Below are 21,517 nucleotides of genomic sequence, written 5' to 3' on the forward strand. Positions count from 1 at the left end.
AAGGCCTTGACTATTACCTGGACTGACAGCCAGAGAATGGGAGGAGAAGGGCTGGCTCCACACTGCTCAGTCAGCCAGAAAGCCCCCAAACGGCAGGGCTAACGCAGGTCAAGTGATTTGGCGCCTCGGGTGTATTAAAGCTATTTACAAGGGACTAAAGGATTTACGTTGCTTCGCCCATTTGGTCTGCACTTTTATACGACCTGGCACCAGGCTGCTGGGTTCTCTGACCCTCTCAATCAATACGAAAGGGTAATAAAGAACGTTGCCTTTACGGGTGTTTGGCTTTTTGTTTAGCTGCAGAGGAAAGAGGTTTTTATGGACGGCTCCTGACGCCTGGTGTAAAGGCAGACACATGAGATTACATGAGATCCTCTGCTTTTTGTCATGCACACACACACACACACACACACACACACACACACACACACACACACACACACACACACACACACACACATGCACATACATTCAATATCATAATCAAATTCATAAAGTTGCCACTGGAACCTGTGGTTTGGAGTATTTTCACATTTTTGCTTTAGCTCTCGTGAAATCTGACACAGTTTAGAAAATAACTGTAACTGAAACCTATCCATCTAGAAAAATTTTATTTGCTCCTCACACTCCTGGGTTGTGGTTAATATTTTTTTGATGCTGCAACTAACATTTAGTTTCAATATCTATTATTCGGCTCAGATTACTTTTTCTGGGCTGACTGATTAATTGTTTGCTAGTGTTGTAGTTTTTATGTCCTGGTAATCATTCAAAGTGAAGTTATGGCTCACTCACCTAATTTAGATAGGTGCCTGGTCTTGTTTGCCTGAATTAACTGCTCAGAGGTGTTGCCAAAATGGCTGCCAAGTGGCGGGACTTACCTATAAGGAGTGTGGATTAGTGATGTATCAACCAATCGAGGGGTGGCGCCCGAGTGTGCAGGCTGCAGAATAGAAATGTTATCAACACACCCACCTGCTCGCTGTGAATTCTCCCAACAATTACCTGCCCTATGCACACATCGGCAGTTCAGGGTTGCAGTATGAAGGCAGCTTTATTGAGCCTAATTTGAGTCCTCACACAATCCTTCTACTTGTGCACATCTTGTTCACTTCCTGTACCTTATACAGCTCCAGCTCAAACCACTTCACCCACTCTTCCTTGTTGTTTTGCAAGACTTTTTGTGACGCTTGATGATGGGCCTCCAGCACCTCCTCGACGGTCTTAAGCTGCCCCTTAGCTGCCTTGAGCTGCTCCTTGGTCACTTTTGGCTGCTTATTTGTCGCCCTTAGCTGTTCCTTGGTCACCTTCAGCTGCTCCTTTGCTGCATGCTCCTTTGCAGCAGCCTGGAGCTTCGCAACCTCCTCCAAAATCTGATTGACTTGGGGCTCCTTGATTGTCTGTACCTTCTGCTCCAGCTGCCCACTGGACTGAAAGCTAGAAGTGTGCTTCTCCAGCTCTTGTGTGGATTTCTTCAGCTGCAAGTGCAGCTTTAAAACATCAAGGGGAGCCTCTGTGCTCCTCTGACAGGGAGGCTGTTGGAGCTGTGCATGGGCCTCCTCCACCATGCAATGGAGATCCATGTTGATTGCAGACTCCAGGTGCAGTGTGGAGATCACCTGGAACTGCTTCAGCTGACGACAGAGATCTTGGTTGGTCCTCTCTGCTGCTTTTGCTGTCTGAATCTGCTGCACAAGACCTTGATCAAGCTGGAGTTTCAAGTCTGTTTGCAGTTTTCTGCTGCTTGGCTTTGGCCTGATGCAGCTCCATGCTGAGAGAAGATATCTGTCCCCTCAGCTTTCTCTTGCTGGGGGTTTCTTGTGCTCCTCCACCCTGGAGCAGATCAAGGACTCCATTCAGGGTCTCAATTCTGGATTTCAAGTTCGCTCTTTCACATGAGGTATGAGCTGAAAGAGCTTCACCTTGGCAGACTTCAGTTTCTGCCTGACAGACATCTCCCAGTTTTCAACATAGGACTTCACACGAGGTGTCAGTTAATGTGACATCATCATTATCATCCGTGTCCATAGCAACGTTCTAGTTCGACATTCTGACGCTGCATGACTTATGGCAGTGGTTTCAAACCTGTGGGCCACGAAGGTATTGCAAAGAGGCCAACAAACCATTTGAAAAACAGTACAATGTTGGTGAAATTATAAAAAAAAAATAAATACAAATAATGTTTTTAAATGTTACCAAATGTTTTATTTTAAGCCCATATAGGAACTTTCATGTTGTTGCTGGCCGGACAATTTTGGACCACATTGTGATCACATCCATGGCAAAAACTGGAGTATCAAAAAAGATAGTTCAATCCTGAATGTTCGATCATTATCATTAAAATAAAAAGTGCTTTGAATGTATTATTTGGCCTCCATATTGTTATGGGCTCAGATGTGGGCCACCAACATTTTTGAGATTTTCAAGTGGGCCATGAGTGGGAAAAGGCTGGAACCACTGGATGACAGAATTGTGAAGCAGAACTTTTCATCTTTCATCTTTCATCACCCCTCAGATTTATCTTGGGACTTTTTGAAGGACAAGCTACAGCAGTAAAATGCTGCATACACACTGTTGAATCTGATCTAATATGTAAGATATGATAATATATCAGTCAAGGGTCATTTTTCTGCACAAGTATTTTTACTTGTGATACTTTCAGTTTATTTTGGTCAGCAAGCTTTTAATGGATAAGGATTTTAATTGTAGGGCTTATACTTATAATGGAGTACTGTTGTATTGGTGCTTCAACTTAGCCTAAGGGTCTGAATATTCCTCCACCACTGTTCACTGCTGATTTCACATATAGACAGATACTGCCATCTTGTGGATAACTGAGTGAAGGTACCATGCACACTAGTAGTGGTGGATTTAGTAAAGCTTACAACAAAACACTTCATTCTTCTTTCCCCTGAATAAACTGAATGGGTGAAACCCACCAAAGCAGCAAAGGTCTGACCAACACTTCCACCCTTTCATCGTTTATCAGCCCTGAGCTAAAAGGTTATGAGACTGCAATATGCTGATAATTAGTAGAACCTAATGAATTCTGAATGATGCTTTGCCCTTTGATCACATCACACTATTCAATGGCGCAATTAAGCTGGTGATTAATAATAGATTAAAAAATCCACATTGAGAGGCAAGGCAGTGTGAGACGAATGCTTCAGATCGATTCAGCAAAATTGAAAAAATAAGGGGGATAAAACTCTAATAACTCACATCAGTCAGAAACTGTGATTGAACAAAGCCTCTGGGGCATGAAAATACACACACAGTCACAAACACACACACACACAAGAACACACACAATTTTACAGCTGTTGGCCTGTCAGTGCCCTCGCCTGCCGGTTCCAGACAGGCAATGTGTTCCAGATTAGATCAAACTCTAGGTTGCCCATTTCGGTTCTAAAAGCAGCCGTACGGCACTTTGTTACCATGACGACACTCACAGTCTGGTCTGCTGTCTGCAGGCATAAAAATAGACAGGGGTTGTGGTTCAGTTCAGGACGCGCTGAGATGATAATGGGCAGGAGACCATCAAAAAAAGAGCATGATCAGACCGCAGTCATTAGGCCGCTGGAGTATTTGGCACCACACTTTAATCAGCCTGTGATGATGCAGCAACAAACTGCAAACCTTGAGCGTGAACTCTTTTGACTTTGTGGTTTGTTTTCTGATGTATACACAGGCTCCACGGTTCACAGTCATATCTGTTGCGACTGAGATAAACACAGGTGCGGTGCCCCCTGAGAGGCAAAATAACTAAAAAGAGGTGGAAAATGACCTCAAACAAAAGCAAAATGATTCCAAAGTGATGCAAAACAACAACTGATGCAAAACATGAAAAAAAGAGATGCAAAATAAGAGACAAAAAGCAACTGCAAAGAGATGCAACATGACTGCAAATGAAGCAGTGGAGAAACATAACCACCACCACTACCTGGAGGCTTTGCTCCTATGTGGGAGTGGTGGGGGACCTTTTATATGTCTGTGTCCAGGGGTGGGTTGTCTCATAATTTCTTTATGTCTGTAGACTATTTGGAGTTAATAATTGCAGCAATGTATTGATATCATTTCATATTACAATATTCAGAATTTTCTTTCTTTAAAAACGCAGTTATTGCCAACAAGTGGCTAAATGAGGCTACAGAGCTTGTCAGGGACATTAAACGTTATCATGCCGAACACGAAAACGATCTATACTTGCGTGTTTGCAAACTATTACTAACTTTCTAAGAGGAAAGGCTTTTGTTGCAGCTTAGTCATGTGACCATGGTGCAGTTAGTTTATAGCCTAACATTAGCTTTTTTACTTCTGACGATTGTATTTAGGCGTCAGAAATCACAGAGGTCGTGTTCATTTGTGAAGATTATCTTGGTAAACAAGTTGTATATACATTTCATAAACTGTTCAAAAGCAAACTGAACCTCTAAACCTCTAAACCCACCACTGGGGTGAAAGGTCGGGCGCTGTCAGTCACTGTGATTGCCTGGGTAATCAATGCACTCGTCATGGTCTGTTTTCCCTGCAGTGAGGCCAGTCTACAGTAAACACAGTGCTCACTCACATCACAGCAATGCAATCTCCGTCCAAGTAGAAACAAAGTGTTATTGACTAATTCTAGCTGTCGGTGTGGGAGGGGGCGGATCAACCGTGAGGACCAGTGAGGCCATAAATGTGCGACTCTTGCTTAATTGGACCAAACAATTGCCACTGCAAATGTTTTTTCTTAACTTTTAAATAACAGCAGTTTGGTACAAGTTGAACAGTTTCTTGTTTTCTTCAGATTGCTTTAAGATTAGTTCTGCTGACACAGTATCTGTTTCAACACTTCACATAAACTGAGCTTTTCCCTTCAGGAGTATTCTGGCATCTTCTTTTATTCTCCTTTTATTGATTTGCCTTTTTACCCCACTGTGTACTTTTCCTCTATCATTACGATCGCTTTTCTTTTTTACCGACCGTGTTGTTTGAACTTTATAGATTCCTTTTATAATTTTATATTGATTTTATTTTATGATTCATTTATGTCACATCATTACCGTCATCCCGCTGCTCTTATTGCATCCTGTATAGCTTCCATTTAGTGTTTCCATGGAAAACTGGTAAATTTGCTATATAATTTTGGTAACATTTTACATTCATAACAGTACACAAACATTTAATAACTGGTTTATAGCACACTATAATGTCATATGTTAATAGAGTACAGTATTGTCTTCTGTTCTGCTCATAGGTGTGAAAATACATTAATAAACCTTATGAAATGTCCTTATATGTGATTACAACAATACAGTGGCCTAAGAAATGAATACATACTGCTTATGAACGCTAATCTGTGGGGCTTAAAGTAAAGTGTTGACATATTTGCAGTGTAAATGTTTAGCACATGCAAGGTACAGGTGAAATACAGGGTGAAAAATCTGGAGGGACCTTCAAATAATTTACATCACAAGTACTTTTTAAATGATGTAATACATATAAAATCATTATAAGGTACAGATAGGGACCAACAGGCTTAGACTGTAGTTAGCTAGTTAATTGTTATTAGCCATAAACACATGGCTCATCCAACATAAAATTACAAGACACCACTATTTATAAAAAAAACCCCAAAAAACAAGCATTATCTGGTAATACACCAAGAGACAGATATATAACTTATGACATAATATGAACCTCTGTACACTTTTAAATAAAAATATGAACAATTTATACACCAAAGATAACTGCTCATCTCTCAGGCTTCCTCCAATCAACTGGCTAATTGTCACATGTCACTCCACTTCTCATCGACCTACACTGTCTGCACTTGACCGCCCGGATCAAATTCAAGTCACTAATGCTTGCTTTCTGAGTGACTTCTGGGTCTGCACCCATCTGCTTGAACTCAGTCATTCAGCCTTATGCTCCTTCTCGGCCATTGCCTTCCTCCAGGGACTGTCGTCTGGCATTGCCATCCCTGCACACAAGGCAATCTCAGTCCAGATTGTTCTCATTTGTGGTTCCCTGATGGTGGAATGAACTTCCAAGTTCTATCAGAGCAGGGGCATTGCTCTCTATTTTCAAGAATCTCTTAATAACTCATCTCTTCTGAGAGCAACTCCTTTTCTAAAAAACCTGAACATGTCTAACTTGCTCTTTCTGATGCACTTCCTTATACACTCTCCCAGCACTCATTAAATAGATGTAGTATCTAAAACTTACACGAAGGTTTTCCACTACACTGTAGCTTTACTATTGTCCTTCACCTGTAAGTCCCTTCAGATAAAAACATCTGCAAAATGAGTAAATGTAATGTAAATGCAATTGAAATATTTCATATATGTGACCAGCCAAATCAGCCTTTGTGCATCATCCATTTTCTATCACTAAAAGCAGTACTATGCATTTCGCAATAAAAGGGGCAAAAGAAAACTAAATGGAACAAATTTTCTATGTTGCTGAGATCGAAAATAAATCAAATCAAAATGTCATTTAATGACGGCTACAGGGCAAAACATGTGGCAGTTTTTACTTAAGAACAAAATTTGATATATTGACTTTAATTGTGAGCATTATTCTTCAAATGTGTACCGCATGTTGCCCAATAAACAACAACAAAAGTTTGTACAGTTGTACAGTTGTACAGAGCCCGAAAGTATATTTCTGTTATATTTCATGCTGATGTTGCAACATTTGTCCAGGGATTACATGTGGATTATAGCCTTGTTGACTCTGGTGCATTTCAAGCAATGTTTAATGTGCACTGTCCCATATGATAGCAGTATATGACTTCCATAGTGTAACAGTATATAGGCTGAGTTATAAAACTGCACTGAAATGCTGAGGAAATGAATGAGCGTCATCTCAAATGAGTATTCATTTATGTTCTGTTTAATCCCTGCTGACATGGCTTGAGACAGTTTGTACAAAATATGCAACAAACACACATGCACAGAGCGCATGGAGCACATTCATTTTTTTTTTTTTTTTTTTAGGACAGCAAGGGGTAAGAGGCACAAGGCTCCTCCCTGAGAGTTTGTGAAAACATTCCAGCAAAGTGAGAGTGGTCAAAGAATTGGAAACTCTCAGAGCGGCCTCTTACTCTCTCTATCCTTCTCACCTCTTTGCGCATGTAGTTGCAGCTGTGTATAAATGTGTTTATAGGCTGTGTGAAACTCCAAGGACAGTTCTGCAGGGGAACACACCAAGGACGAAAACCTGGACAGTCCTCTGAAATCTGGACGGACAAAGAAACTCAGCTGTCCCATTAATCGGCTCACAATGAAGCCGGTGTTAGTGCTCCTTGTTTCCACAGCCTGGACTTTCACAGGAGCCCAGTATTACTACCAGGGGCTGATGGATTATCTGGAGAACAGGTTGTTGGCTATTGAGGTAAGAAACCCTTTAAATGACTGATAATTGATCAATATACTGTTTTGTGTGACAGCATACATCTCTCTGGAGGAAGAGTCATTAAAAAAAAATTAGCAAAACCAGTTGATACTTTTGAGTCCCTGATGTCCTCCTCCTCTATCTTTTTATTTGAATTTAACGTCTTAACTAACGCAGCCCAATTAATGCAATCTCTGCCCAGCTCATCAACTTTGCAGGGGCCCCTGGCGGCGTATCAGTTGATGCATGCAGGGCTCTCCTTCTCATGCAACACGCAGCTTCTGTTCGACAACATGACAGTTTCTGCAGCATTTAAGACGATGACACACCGGTAATGAGTACAAGCCCAAACCTTTGCTGCCATGCCTGCAAACAAACAGACAGCCATGTGTTCTGCAAAGGAAGAGTGAATCTGTATTACAGTGAAGTGCCTCAGGGAAATTAGTTTTACTATTACTATTATGTTTTAAAAGGGTTATAAAACTGGATGCATGTCATGAAAGACAGCAAGTCTGTATACGGACATTTCTGTTGGCTTATGGTGAGTCTGATATGAAATGCAAGGGGATCACATGTTTGGTTTCCTCAGGGGAGTAATTTCAGTGAAGTTTAATGTATTCGTTTGGAGTGCATTTACAGAGGCTTCATGTTCTTTTCCATCAGCTGTGTGCCTGAGATGCAAAAATGACAATCTTGAAACTGTTATCCGCATGAAATGACTCATCTATTTACTGCTAAATCCCGCTCACTTTGCCCCCCTGCAGCTTCCCTCCAGTCTCAATTCCAATATGCTGGCTCAACTTCTGCATTGATATGAACACGACAATTCATCTGCAAGTTTTCATTGAACTTTCATTTCCATCTGACCACGGGCCCACAGCAAGCAGAGGGAGAAAATGAAACTGAGGCAGTGGAGCTGTCAGTTATTACATCTTGCTCTAAATAAATCACCCGTCACGCCGACTGTGTCAATCACGACACTGAGAAACACATCGCCCGGTTTCTATTTACTGATGGTGATGATGCTTTGATTGAAACAGACACATTTTACCATCTGAAATTTATTATGTTAGGCGACACAATGAGCAGCTCTGTGAGGCCAGCGCTGAGACACAGAGATGCTTTGAGGTTAATGCTCAGTGTGCTGACATCCTCAAAATGACAATGCTAGCAGGTTGATGGTTTAACACATACAATGCTGCGTTCACGCAACGTTGATTGCATTGCAAGAACAAGAAAAAAGACTCCTTATTGTGTTTACACATTATTCCAAGGCGGTTAGCTCTAGTGCTAACCTTGAACTCACACCAGATACATTAGCTTCTTGGCTTTTAATTTGTAATTAAAAGGCAGATAGGAATGTTTTTAGTTTTGTTGCACTCTGCACTACTACTTTTTATATGTGGTAGGAAATTGTACAACATTCTGAAGTGAAACAGAACAGTGCTAGCAATTGTTAGCTGTGGTGATACACAGACACCTGCTCCATTCTCCACTAGGGTTGCCACCTGTCCCAGTTCGACCTGGATTGTTCTCTTTTTTGAGCGACTGCCCCGGAAAAAAGTGTTTTCTAATTTAAAATTTCATAGTTTCAAACAAAACCTAATTTGTTTCCTTCTACCGCTATTCTGATTTCTTCTTTGTTATGTCCAATCCTGTGTCCGTAAATGTATGAAAACGGGTACAGCAGCGATGATTGGCCAGTGGCCGTACATACACTTTTATTTGACTGGTAGTAGAAATACAACAGTTTACCTTGTAACCAAGCAACCGCATTCACATCCACATCCACATCCCCACTGTGGATCCAGGCAGAGAGGATTGAAGTGGGTGTTTACTATAAGGTTAAATGAACCTGTTTATCGTCCCAGTTTCACACATCAAAGGTGGCAACCCCGACTTGGTCGCTCTTCTTTATCTCACCAAAGCCAATGTAACAGAAGTATATATGTTTTTCTCTTCTTTTCTCATTGGGGTCACCTTTGTATGCCTTTTGAAGGGATCACCAAAGTTATTTTGATTAATCCTGAGGGGAACATATATATCTCTCAATATTTCTACCAAATTTGATGTCAACCTTATGGTGGCGCCAGAGGAAAAGTTAGGGATCACAAAAGGATTCATGTTCTGGGGACTATGAATGTCAGTACAAAAAACCCCCGGCAGTTTCAGCAGTTATTGAGATATTTCAGTGTGAACCAGCAGACGGCAGGTCCTGAAGCCATGGTGCTGGTGTGGCTAAAAAGTTGAACAGAGCGAACACAGTCCTAAAAACCACAAAATCTCATCCATCACACCATTTCAGCACTTGTTTTGCTCTTTCCATGTTTTGCAGGACCGCATGCAGTTTTGGCATGAACAGTCCAATCGCTACCACACAGAGCTGCGGGACTTCAAAAAGCTGACTGCTGTGACGATGGATGGGCTGAAGAATGAACACAGCATGCTGTTCAAAGACCTGGAGGGAGCTGCGGTCAGGGTGGACCGGGTGGAGCGAGAGATGGACTACGTGGAAACCCAGACTTCTCCCCGGGCCTGTGCGAATAAGGCAGACAAGGTGGTGGAGCAGGGGGTCTGGGGACTGCAGGAGAGCAGAGGAGAGGAAGAGGAGGAAGACGACTGGGAGGAGCTGCACTCCAGAGTCTCTGGTGAGCTGCAGGGAAATACAAACACACTTAAGCCCAGCGTCCTCCGCAGGATGGCTGCGTTTGATCTTTCATTTTCATTCATGGCAGAGCCCTGGCACAGTCAGACCCTGTAGAATATATGGGATGTATGTTCTAGAGTTATGGTTAGCATTACACATCTCACCAGGCACTATAACACCCCTTTTTCTGAGTTGCTGTCTCGGAAAAACCATGCCGCTGGAAAATGGGAACAAACACAGTGCTGTTACAAGTCATTTAACGGAGTGCTTTCAGTCAGTGGGCAGTCATGTTTTCCAGGAAAAATGTGGCTTGATGCAATTCATTTATTTCAGCAGAGCTACTGTGCTGTTTGTTTTTATAATCTCCAGATCCAAAGATGTGCAGCTACAAACAATGCTGAAATACAACTGCTGCACTGAGTCATTCACTCGGATAATACAGGGATTCATAACCCCCATAAAGCATGACGTGGAAAGTTGTGAAATCAGATTTTAATTCCACGAAACACAGCATACTTTATATTGGCTTTACATTTCACTGAGTTTGGTGCATTAAGCTACAGATCTATATTTTTGCTCTTAAGTGGTTCCTGATGATGTTCGTTAAATTCCTGCAGTACCATTTATACAGACTTTTCTTACACTGCAAATGAGAAACGTATTGATGTCTTTATTATTCTTGCTGACTTAATAAGACAATCAATAACACATAAATTCAAGAAGTAGGTTGTAATATCATAAAACCTCTGTTTATCATCATAATGCTAGTCATGCTCTGCATAATTAAGGGAGATTTCTGGCATCCAGGCTCCTAAATACAAAGAGGATGATAGTACAATGCACAATAATAAAGGCTTCTCCATTGGCTTCAGTGTGTGAGATCTCCAGTGCGATCTCTGCAGAGAGGAGGGACAGGAAACATGCCCTGAGGTCGGCGGCATTACTCTCCCAGCTCATGTTCGCAGTAGAGAGGTCTGCACACAGTGATCCTTTGTGGCTGTCTGTGATGTGACCCAGAATGAACTTTACTGCATTGTGGGGACACCACTTCAGATTTGCAAGCATTATGCTGATATCGCTCCAGGACACATCAGTGGGATGTGCTTTGTTCGTATATTTTAATGAAAGCGCGGTATTAGTCTTACTTCTCTTACTGAAAGCATCTCTGTGTTGTCAGTGTGCTGCACTCATTCTTCCTCTCATTATGAGCCTGTGTGTCCAATTTCCCCCTGACTGCTTTGAATTTGCCTTAATTTGCAGAGTCAGATATTGACTGCTGCAGGCTGCTCAAACTTTTCTAAATGTTAGGTTACGAATACACATTTCAGGAGAGGAATGACTCTTTACTGAAACTTGCTATTGGAACTAATTGTGACAGGGGAAATAATTAAATTTACTAAATTCAATTAGTGTAGTCACATTAACCTCACACCTGTGAAATATTTTTATAATCATCATGTAATTCTTTCCCCACAATTTAGATGTAGCATCTGGATGCAGCCTTCTCCAGTATTAATCATAAAGTTTCTCCCCTTTATTTCCCTTTAATTTGATTTAAAGCTCCCAAAAACATTTCAAATCATAAGTATTTCATAAAAAAATCACGATTTAAAAAGGGAACAATCAAAGTTTAAGTTTGAAAATAAACACCCTGAGGTATTATTTCATTGGAGTTAAGTCTAACCTGCTCTGTCAGGACTGTGTGGGTGTGGATTCACTGACAGTGGTAACAGTTGAGCAAACAATCCACATTAATCATCACATTTTGATTCAAATGTTGCTAAATGCAGTTTTCACCACTGCAGCAGGGAATATTGTAGATGTTTTGTGTGTTTCAAAACTCAGCCTGATCTAAATGGATGTTTCTTTGGAAACTCTGTGATCTCCACTCAAATTTGAAATAAAGTTCTGTGGGTTTGAGCAACTTTTTATTGCAGAGCGGGAGTTAGGTAATGACTGGCTCATCTGCTGGCCAGTGGGGTTTCCTCTCTCAGGCTCTTCATATGAGCGACGGGGTCCAACGTGTATTAGACTGGGTGTCTCCACATTCCGAAGCAATGTGCAATGTATTTGGCATTTAAGAGTCTGGAGTGTGGTGTGTGCTTTTTTTTTTTTTTTTTTTTAAAAAACCTTTCCAAATCCACAAAAGCAAGACCATAAGTGAGAGCAATGAATAAAAGCCTTTCTGCTCTAACATAAGCTGCAATCATTAGCATGTGCAACTTACCAGCACTAATAACCGAATGTTACATCATTAACTTCATTCGTTGACATCCAGCACATCCACTGTGTTGTATTTCCTCACTGTGTGGAAGCTGATTCTGAATCCCGTAATGAATTATAGTAACGATTGCAGCTCTGTCCTGCTTTATGTCAGAATTACTCCAGACACCCCCAGCATGAAAATGGTTTTTATGATAGGTAATGTAGTTTTGGACCCGAATGCAGGAATCAGACAGAGGCAAGCAGGATGATTGTGGAGCTGAGGCAGACGCAGAGAGAAAACAGCACTGAGATAATCGCAGGCAGGAAAAACTAGGCACAAGTTTTCTTCAGAGGCTGATATAAACACTACCGATGTAGCAGAGACAACAATCTGGAGAGGAATGATGAGAAGGTCCAGGGTGGGTGTGGGGGGGTGTGTGTGTGTGTGTATGTGTGTGTGTGTGTGTGTGTGTGTGTATATATGGCTTGTTTGGAGATGACCAGCAGGTGAGTAGAAACAGCAGGTGTTTGGCATGAAGCAATCAGGGTGGAGTCAGCTGGGGGGAGGAGGAAAGAAAGGAGGGGAAAAAACAAACTTTAAATCATACAAAAAGTTTTAATTGAATATATGAAGTATATACAAGGTATGTCTGTGATAGGTCTGTGTATTGTCTGTGTGAGCGGTGTGGAGTACGTGGGCCTACTCAGGTGTGCTGTATCTCTGAGGTCTCAGCATCAACCTCTGACTTTCTAGAGCAAAACGAAAAGCGCAGCCAACAAGAAAATGCCCTGTTCTTTTATATAAAAAGTCAAGTCTGTGTACACAGAGCTTTGGTTTAAAGGTTCAACTATGACTCCCAGGCAGCATTTTGGCAAAACAACATCCAATCACCAAGCTTAAAATTTTGTCATCTGAGCCACTAACAATAGGTGGAAGCTAAAAATTATGGTGTTTTGAAAACTAATCTAACTGCAATCTGCGGCATAAACAAATTCAGCAACTGTGATTTGCCTCTCTGACTGGCTCCTTCTACACGGCATTGGCATCTGACCTGTCTGCTGTGCCAAAATGATGATTTCTCAAACAGAAAGAGCAGCTCCTCCCCTCACTTTGCAACTCTTTTATGTGAGATTGCAAAGGTTGATGGACACAGGAACAATACGACAGATGGTCAGCTGTGCACATGTTTTCCCATAATTACTGCTCTATGCACAAAGACATTACCATCCTCTTTGTGTTTTTTCTCTCTCTCTCTCTCTCTCTCTCTCTCTCTCTCTCTCTCTCTCTCTCTCTCTCTGCAGACTGTGTGGAAATCATCTCTGGCATCAGATCAGTGAAGATCCTGAAGAGAGTGGGTGGTCCCAAGGGCATGTGGACCAGAGACCCCAGGTCATCCAAGCTGTATGTCTTTAATGGGACATCAGGAGACATCATCTACCAGTTCAATTCTGTCCGTGACTTTTCCCGCTCTCAAGGAGTCGCTGGCAGCAGACAGATCAGGCTGCCCTCTGATTGGAGCGGCGCTGGTAGTGCTGTTTATAACGACTACTTGTATTACATAAAACAGGAGGGCGATATAGACTTGCAGGTGGTCAAATATGACCTGCTCAGTGGCTCAGTGACAGATATCGCCATGTTCCCCGTGGAGAGCCACGCTACTGTTTACAACCTCAACCCGGAAACTGTTGCAGACCTCGCACTGGATGACGAGGGCCTCTGGCTCCTGTACGCCACCAGTGACAGTGAACCAAACATCAACCTTGCAAAGATGGACCCTGCCACGCTGGATATAGAAGAAATCTGGGACACCCGGTGCCCAAGGGAGAACGCAGAGGCGGCTTTCGTGGTCTGTGGGACTGTCTATGTCGTTTACAACACCCGCCTGGCCAGCCGCTCCCGGGTTCAGTGTGTGTTTGACGTCAACGACGTGGTGATCAGCGAGGAGGCTCCCCTGCTTTACTTCCCCAGGAGGTACGGAGCCCACGCTAGTCTGAAATACAACCCCGAGGAGAAACAGCTCTACGGCTGGGACGATGGCTACCAAATCATTTACAGGCTGACCATGAAGAGGAAACTCTTGGTTTGACAGCAAGGAGGTGGTGTCATGTTTTCAAAGGCAAGGATAAAAAAATAGGAGCAGTGAGTTTGTCTCCACCATATTCCTAATCCCATGATACCTTGCCTGAAATATAGGACTTGCAGTTATTACTTTAACAGAACAGACGTCTGAGGTAGTTGATGATGTGACTTCTTGTTTTAGTTTTATTTTTTTTTTTTAGATATTTTTGGGAAATAAATGATACAGCCTGCCAAACCGGAAAGGAAATACACCAATTCACTCTCTTGTCAAGAGTTATATGAAAACATCAATACCACTCTCCATTTTGTATAATAAATGTAAAGCCAACACCATCAGTTTGGTATCTTACACTTACACTAATTTTTGTACAAATTAAAACAAACATGTTGACTAGTGAGCTCTGGAGGTGCAGAAAGGTGGATTTTTGGACCTTTGGACAGAGACAAGCTAGCAGTCACCCCTTGTTTAGAGGGGAAACAGCTGACTTGTTTCCTTGTCTCTCTGCGCTAAGCTAAGTTAGCTTGCTGCAGTTGGTGCCTTCAAGATATAAAAGTGGTGTCAATCTTCTGATCAAACTTTCAGCAGCAAATTATAATTAAAACTTTTTTATTTTTTTTATTTACACAGGATAGTGTGATTATATCTCTTCCTTGTACTACTTAGGGATAGGTTTTCCTAAAGGAGTAACATGTGGTGATGTGGTGATATTTCTGCTTTGAGACAAACAAGGTTCTGTTCTACCTCCATCCTTGATGTAATAACTGTTAGTATTGATTACATCAGAGCTTTTCAGATTGATTATGAATCAGTTAAGTAGCTAAATATGCTACTATATGTTATTTTAGGCCACTTCCTCATGTCACCCCATGCACCAGAAAGTAGTTATGATCATATTATCCTGTTTAAAGCTGAGTTCCTACATTTCCCTGTAATATCTGGTAAAAAGGAAGACACCAGACTCCTGCACCATGTTGCTAACTCTTGTGGACACCAGTTCAGTGAAAGGAATAACTAGAAGTCACACCCATAATTCATGGGGTTATGGGAATAAGGTGGATATGAAAATCTTTCAGTGGCTTTGCAATCACCTTACATTCTTGCTAAATTTAATACAGATCACAGATACTGTTACACATTTTTAAATGTATAAATAAAATAGCCATTGGAAGTATTGTTTATTAATTTCATTCTTTTCTTAAAAAAGAAAAAAAAAAAGCCATTCAGTTTATTATAGTCTGTCGAGTCTTACTGCTCTGTGGTGTGCGGGTGTGTGCGCTCTCCCCTCCTCTCCTGTAATTCGACCATTTGATTCAGTCAGAATCTCATTTCCTTTGTGCCTCTTCCTGCTTGTTAAGCTACTGCCTGCGCTGTTATCATATGGTGAGTTTGGCACAAAAATAACGATGCTGAGCCCATTTTGCATAAGTCTTTTAATCAAAGCAAAGAAAATCATGTCACAGAACTGATAACACATCACATCCCATGGGAGGAAAGAAAAACAACAAACTCTTCTCTGCTGTTTGATTTTCAGACTTGTTGAAACAAAAGAATGACAATTTGTGGCAGGAACACTGTTTGCTATTTCAGCTTACTTTACACACTGGGTCACTCATATTGTGAGTCTTGATAATGATCTAGAATCTAAACAGAACTCATAATAGACTCTTGTCTGAACTAACAACTGTTGATGTTAATCACCAGGACATTTTCTCAAACATTTCTATTATTACAAATACAAAATGTTCAATAAAAAATTGGAAATTCAGTGCTATCATAACAGTTGGAAGGGATACAAGATCATATCAAGAAACGTTACAATATTAGGCAAAGCTAGAAGGTCTTGAAACAGTCCATAAACTGAGGCAATTGATTTAACAGGTTTGTTCTACTATGAAAACACACCACATTTTCAGAGAAATATATGACCATCATAAAGCACGTTTAAAAAAAAAAAAAGGTGGAACAGAAACTGTTAGTATTCAACCACTTGTTTCAAATTTTACATTTAAATAAGGTATTAGAAATATATGAATAATGCCATTAATCTAGAGAGGAATTTCACCATCAAAACAACAGTGCGAATGAGAGCAAACACGTCTGTGGAGGGGTGCTGATGCGATGATGGATTACGTCAAGCACAAACAATAATGCACTGACTCATTCTCGCTATAACAAGTGCCAATTAGAGAAATGCCACTGCTCTGTAGATGCTGACCCGTTCACCCATCAGTTGCCCCCGCGCTGTCGTCTCAGCCTCACGCCCACACCGACGGACCAAACAGCTCGCCTTGGGTAAACTCACCCATGAAGGAAATGGCTAAAACAGATCCTACAAAGGTCTGCTGAATGCATCTGCTCACGTCTTCATGTCTGGCCAATGACATTTTCCCGAACTCTTGTGATATATAGCTTGTTCGTTGTACTGCATTCTGCAGGCGAGGACAGTTTGAGCTGCTGTATCACTTGTCCTCTGCTGCTGAACGAGGCACCAGCCGTCTAGACGAGTTTAAGCCACGGCCAAAAACATTGTCACATATCAGATTAAAGTTGCTGTGGGCTGCTGCCGAGATAATACAAACCAGAATGCTATTCAGTAAATGGTCCTCCTATCAAAAAGAAATTATCTGTACAAGGCCGACCCAATGTAATCTGTGAATGTTTCCTGGCAGTTTTTTTTTTTTTTTTTGCCTGATATCATATTGACTCTGTAGCTTAATATTTCTTGGCCTGAATGTGCTGATTGTATCTGTGTTTGCCAATTACAGCAACAAGACAAAAAAATACTTCTAGTGGAGGGTAAAACTAAAAGTGGAAGAAAATAATTTTAGTCACAAAGATATATGGAAGCTAAATTACATAATACATTAATTAAAAACTGTTCCCATTGTAAAGCAGGAGGGTGGTTGAAAACTTTCTGTCACAATGTGATGATAGCATATAGACTTTTTCAGTATTTAGAAATAAAGCAACTTGCTGGAAAGCAGTTTTAAGAGGTGTTAGTCATCTGTCAGGTCTTGGTAGCTAAGATGACATAGCTGCTGCCCTGCAGTGAGACACAAAAAGTGTGTTTGTATCCAACCATTTTCAGTTTGCACACAAACACTGGACAGTGGAAACACTGCAAATATTGCAAAAAAACCCCCCAAAAAAATGTAAGTTTGTGTTTGATAACAAATAAATCATGATGTCCATGAAGCTTCTAATTCAACGAAGAGATGAAAAATAGCAGCAACTGAAACATCAGATTGTGTCAACCAATAGGAGACTGTCGTGTTACTCAAACTAACACATGAAACAAATACAAATATTACATTTCCAACATGTTTTTTTTTTTTTTTTTACATAGTTTTAATTCATTTGAAATCTGATAGGTGCTCTTTGTTTATGTTTTCTTGAGGCTTAATGGCAGCAGGCTGGAGAATTAGCACCACCCGCTGTTTATCTCGAAATGCTTGTCGTAAAATGTTCATAGAACGGGTCGTGGATGGAAACGCAGCTTAATTTGCTTTTTTTTTTGAGAAATCTGATTAAAATTTGTGCTGATGGAAGCTAATGATAATAGCACAAAGCGCACCGCACGCAAAGTTAGCTCCTGCTAAGTTATGTTAGCATAAAAAAAGCTAAATTAGCATAAATGATGACAATGACATTGCTGCTGTTTGCCTGCTGCACAACGTGAGAGCACATAACTTCCCTTATGAATTCAATAGTAACATAATAGTGATGTAATGGTGGTTAGATAGTGATGTGTTAGCATGTATGAAAATCCTGCTGTTTACCAACAACTTAAACCAGACACTAGATAAGTGTTAGTGCAAAACTGCATGTTAGATGCAGGGCTACAGGCAATTCATGATTCATATTCAGAAAAAACTATGTAAATACGGGATTAATCAGCCACACAGGATCATGAAGAGACTCTACATTATTAAGCATAACAATGTGATACGTTTTCCATTCAAAGGCCATTCACCTGCCAATTCTCCTGTATTAACTGTCACAGAGTCCTAAAAATTTAAATGCACATCAAATTGATCATGTAAGCATTGATGACAAATCCTGAAATGGTTGCAATATTCATTAAAACAGTAACAATGTGGGCGCTCTTAGCTGTTTTGTTTTTTTATCCAGGCATTTGACCAGAACACTAGATGATAATAATTTATTTCCCTTAATGATACAGTAAAAATTTTTCACGCGTTGCTTTTGTGATTTGTGAACTTTTCTTTTTCATCTCTGTATTAGCTCTTGGTAATGTGTTGTCTTGCCTTATGATGATCTCACTAGGGAACTCGTACGAGGTGAAATTGAAGGAAAATAACGTAATAACAAATGATTGTAACTTGAATTCTGTGCATCTTTTAGTGAAGATTTAAGTTGTCATAAATAGAGAAAATAATGCAAGGGGACCCTTTATAGGAATTATACTGATGTGAAGAAAACTAATATAACAGCAGTGTTACAGTCTTGTTCTCATCATATCAAATATCTTCAGCGTTGCAGATCGAGCATCTGGATGGCAAATTCACTGTACCACAGCAAGATTAATGACAGGATAAACATCAAGAAAGTTGCATGTCTCTAAGTTTCTTAGTTTAGCGTTTTCTCAGTCATCACCACCAACAAGGCTACATATATTCAAAATGTCAGTATTTTTCTTTTTTCTTTCTTTTTTTTGTTGTTTTTTTTTATATCTATACCTATCATTATATCTTTTCAGGTTTTCTGTTTGGAAAAGCAAAAACATACATACAGTAACCGGCTGTAAGACGCCTGTACATGAAACTATACACATCCACCAAAACCTGCTCAGAAAAAGACGAGGAAGTGCTGTCTGGAGGAAAACATGAGTGTCTGTGTTTGAGTTTTCATTTGGAAGAAAGGGTGAGATTGCTCAAAAGCAAACATCAAACAGAGGAAGTGCAGATGTGTAAGGTGTGCTCACAATTTTCCCTGTTTACAGTAACCTCCGGAGCTCCATTGATGAAAAGCTTTTTCTGTAAAAATGACTTTTTATTAAAACCCTTTTGTTTTTTGGTTGGTTTTTAGTTATAGTCTTGAGCTATTTGTGCCTTTATCTGGTAAATTAACCATGTACCTCATGACAAGGGTTGAAAATGAACTGAACTGAACCGAACTGAACTGAACACCGCTGCCAGTTTGCTTTTGTGCCAATGCTAATCCTCTTTTTTCTTCCTCTTCTTCATTAGGTAAAACTGTTTGATTGTGAAGCCACACTAACGTCTCAAATTCTCACGTTGGCAATATTTTAGTTTCAGCCTCTCCTCAGTGAGATGAAGATCAGATAATTGCTTGTGTTACTGGTGAAGCTCGAAGTAACAGTGAACTCAGCTGGAGCTTTGAAATTCGTTTTCAGTTTTGTTATTCATAAACAATGATGGAGCAGTTTTACATCTCACAGTTCCAAAATGCTACAGTTCAGTATTGTTTTATGCTAATACAGCACTGTAAAATTCAACGCGAGAGAGAGAGCTGCAGAGTTTTGAAGTAGCCTCAGATCCTGTTTTAGATCATCTCCTTTTTCAACCCTGAAGGTGTCCTCAGCTTCCCTCTGTGAAGCCTCTGGGAGCGAAATCCGACTGAGGTTCTCCATCAAAGAGTCTCAGATTCAGCGCCGAGCTGAATCTTCAGCTGTCTGGAAAGTCTCCTGTGAGGACGCCGAGATCTGTTCGCTTCAGCGCGGACAGCTCAATGTTAAATGTCTGCAGACTGGATGTCCAGCCAGTCGCCTCTGAGGACAACAAGGACAGCTCAGGTTCATCACAACACCCACATTTCAAAATCAGAGACCCTAAAACTTTAACCGGAAAAGACTGTGCGCTTCACACGACTAACTGACTGATGGTGGTCCTAGCTCAGTTCTTAGGAGGGCTCTGGGACTAGACTTGAGGAAGGGGGGTACAGAGAGGAGAGAGAGAGGGAAAGAGAGAGAGGGAGAGACAGTGGGGTTGTGTTTCTCCTCAATCAGACAGACAGGAAGTGGATCAGCAGGAGGGAGGAAACCCCCTTCTGGGCTGCTGGGTCACAGGTGGCTCTGCTCAGGGACTGGCAGGGGGCCTGGGTGAGGGGCAGGAGCCTTGGCTGTCAAAGCTGGCTGTCCTCGCCTTCCACTGCAGGACACACACACACAAGGCAGTGATTCATAGGGCACATGCTGTTTTTTTGGGTTTTTTTTTTTACAGTACTGTCACTCTCAGGTCATTTTCAATAGAATAAAAATCTGACCAGAAGACAGTGTCTGTGCTCCAGGAATATTCGAACAATATACACACAATATATTTTTATTGCATTTTCTCATTTAGTTTTGTGTGGGTGCAATAAAGAGACTAAATGCATAGAGGAAAAAATATCTGCCAAGATATCCACATACAGGAGTCCTGTAAAAAAAAAACATTATCAAATTACAATGTGTTCAAAATTATGTAATGTTGATGGGAGATTTTGAGCTTTAGTAATGTTTAAAAATATTTTAACATTTAATAATAATGGATTTTGACATGTATTATTCTTTGTCTCACTTTTATTGGGGATTAATAATAATGAAATTCCAGTGGTTTGGTGGATGTAAACAGGATGTTTGTTGCCATGGTTTCAGTGAGTTTGCTGGCGGCTACTAGTTTTTCTAGCCTTTTTTTTGGTTTACATTAGAAATATGCCAAATTAGCTATTAATACTAGTGCACTCATGGAGCTACAGAAAACTAACAGGTTTACTTTGACATTGAGGTAAACTTAAAAATGTAAAGATTCTCAGGCAAGTTCTGGAGTCATAAAGAACATATTTTTCTTCTAAACAGATTCGTGAACATGGATTAGTTTTGGAGACTCTGGAGAAAATGATGTCCTCTGAGAGTGTGAGTCAACTAACTTTGAAAATATGTGTATCATGTTTGTGTGTTCAGATTTGACTGTTAAGACTCAGAGAAGGCGTATGATTATTGACGCAAGCACTTCATTTCCTCAGTGAGCTGTGTGGTGTGCAGCCACAACTTGACAGTGTTGGACAGTGGGGCGAGAACTTCTGTTTTCAGAGCACCTGGATGCACCCGTCACTTGAACCTCATGCGGTATTTTTATTTTTGCAGCCTCTTGCCCCCACTCCCTCCCACACAACCCTCCTCACACTTTCAAACCTCTGCCCTAGAGTGATAGCGATACTCTTAACCTGAGCTGAGATTTACCAGCTA

General features: G+C 40.9%; 2 protein-coding genes across 2 annotated transcripts in view; one reads left to right on the forward strand and one right to left on the reverse strand.

Moving 5' to 3' along the window:
- The first annotated feature begins 6,457 nt into the window (after window positions 1-6,457).
- Window positions 6,458-15,478, forward strand: olfml3a (olfactomedin-like 3a). The gene is made up of 3 exons (XM_071477296.1): window positions 6,458-7,377; window positions 9,713-10,025; window positions 13,532-15,478. The coding sequence occupies exons 1-3, from the start codon at window positions 7,267-7,269 to the stop codon at window positions 14,314-14,316; spliced, it is 1,209 nt and encodes a 402-aa protein (XP_071333397.1). The 5' UTR covers window positions 6,458-7,266; the 3' UTR covers window positions 14,317-15,478.
- Window positions 15,479-15,722: 244 nt separating this feature from the next.
- The window catches only part of syt6a (synaptotagmin VIa), a 65,721-nt gene continuing 59,926 nt past the window's right edge, over window positions 15,723-21,517 (reverse strand). Inside the window, exon 7 of the mRNA XM_071477295.1 lies at window positions 15,723-20,441. Coding sequence (XP_071333396.1) covers window positions 20,370-20,441 — 72 coding nt within the window. The 3' untranslated portion in view covers window positions 15,723-20,369. The remainder of the gene's footprint in view (window positions 20,442-21,517) is intronic.

This window comes from Trachinotus anak, unplaced genomic scaffold (genome assembly GCF_046630095.1).
Source record: "Trachinotus anak isolate AG129_WGS33_773 ecotype Australia unplaced genomic scaffold, CSIRO_AGI_Tana_v1 ptg000004l, whole genome shotgun sequence".
NCBI lineage: Eukaryota > Metazoa > Chordata > Actinopteri > Carangiformes > Carangidae > Trachinotus > Trachinotus anak.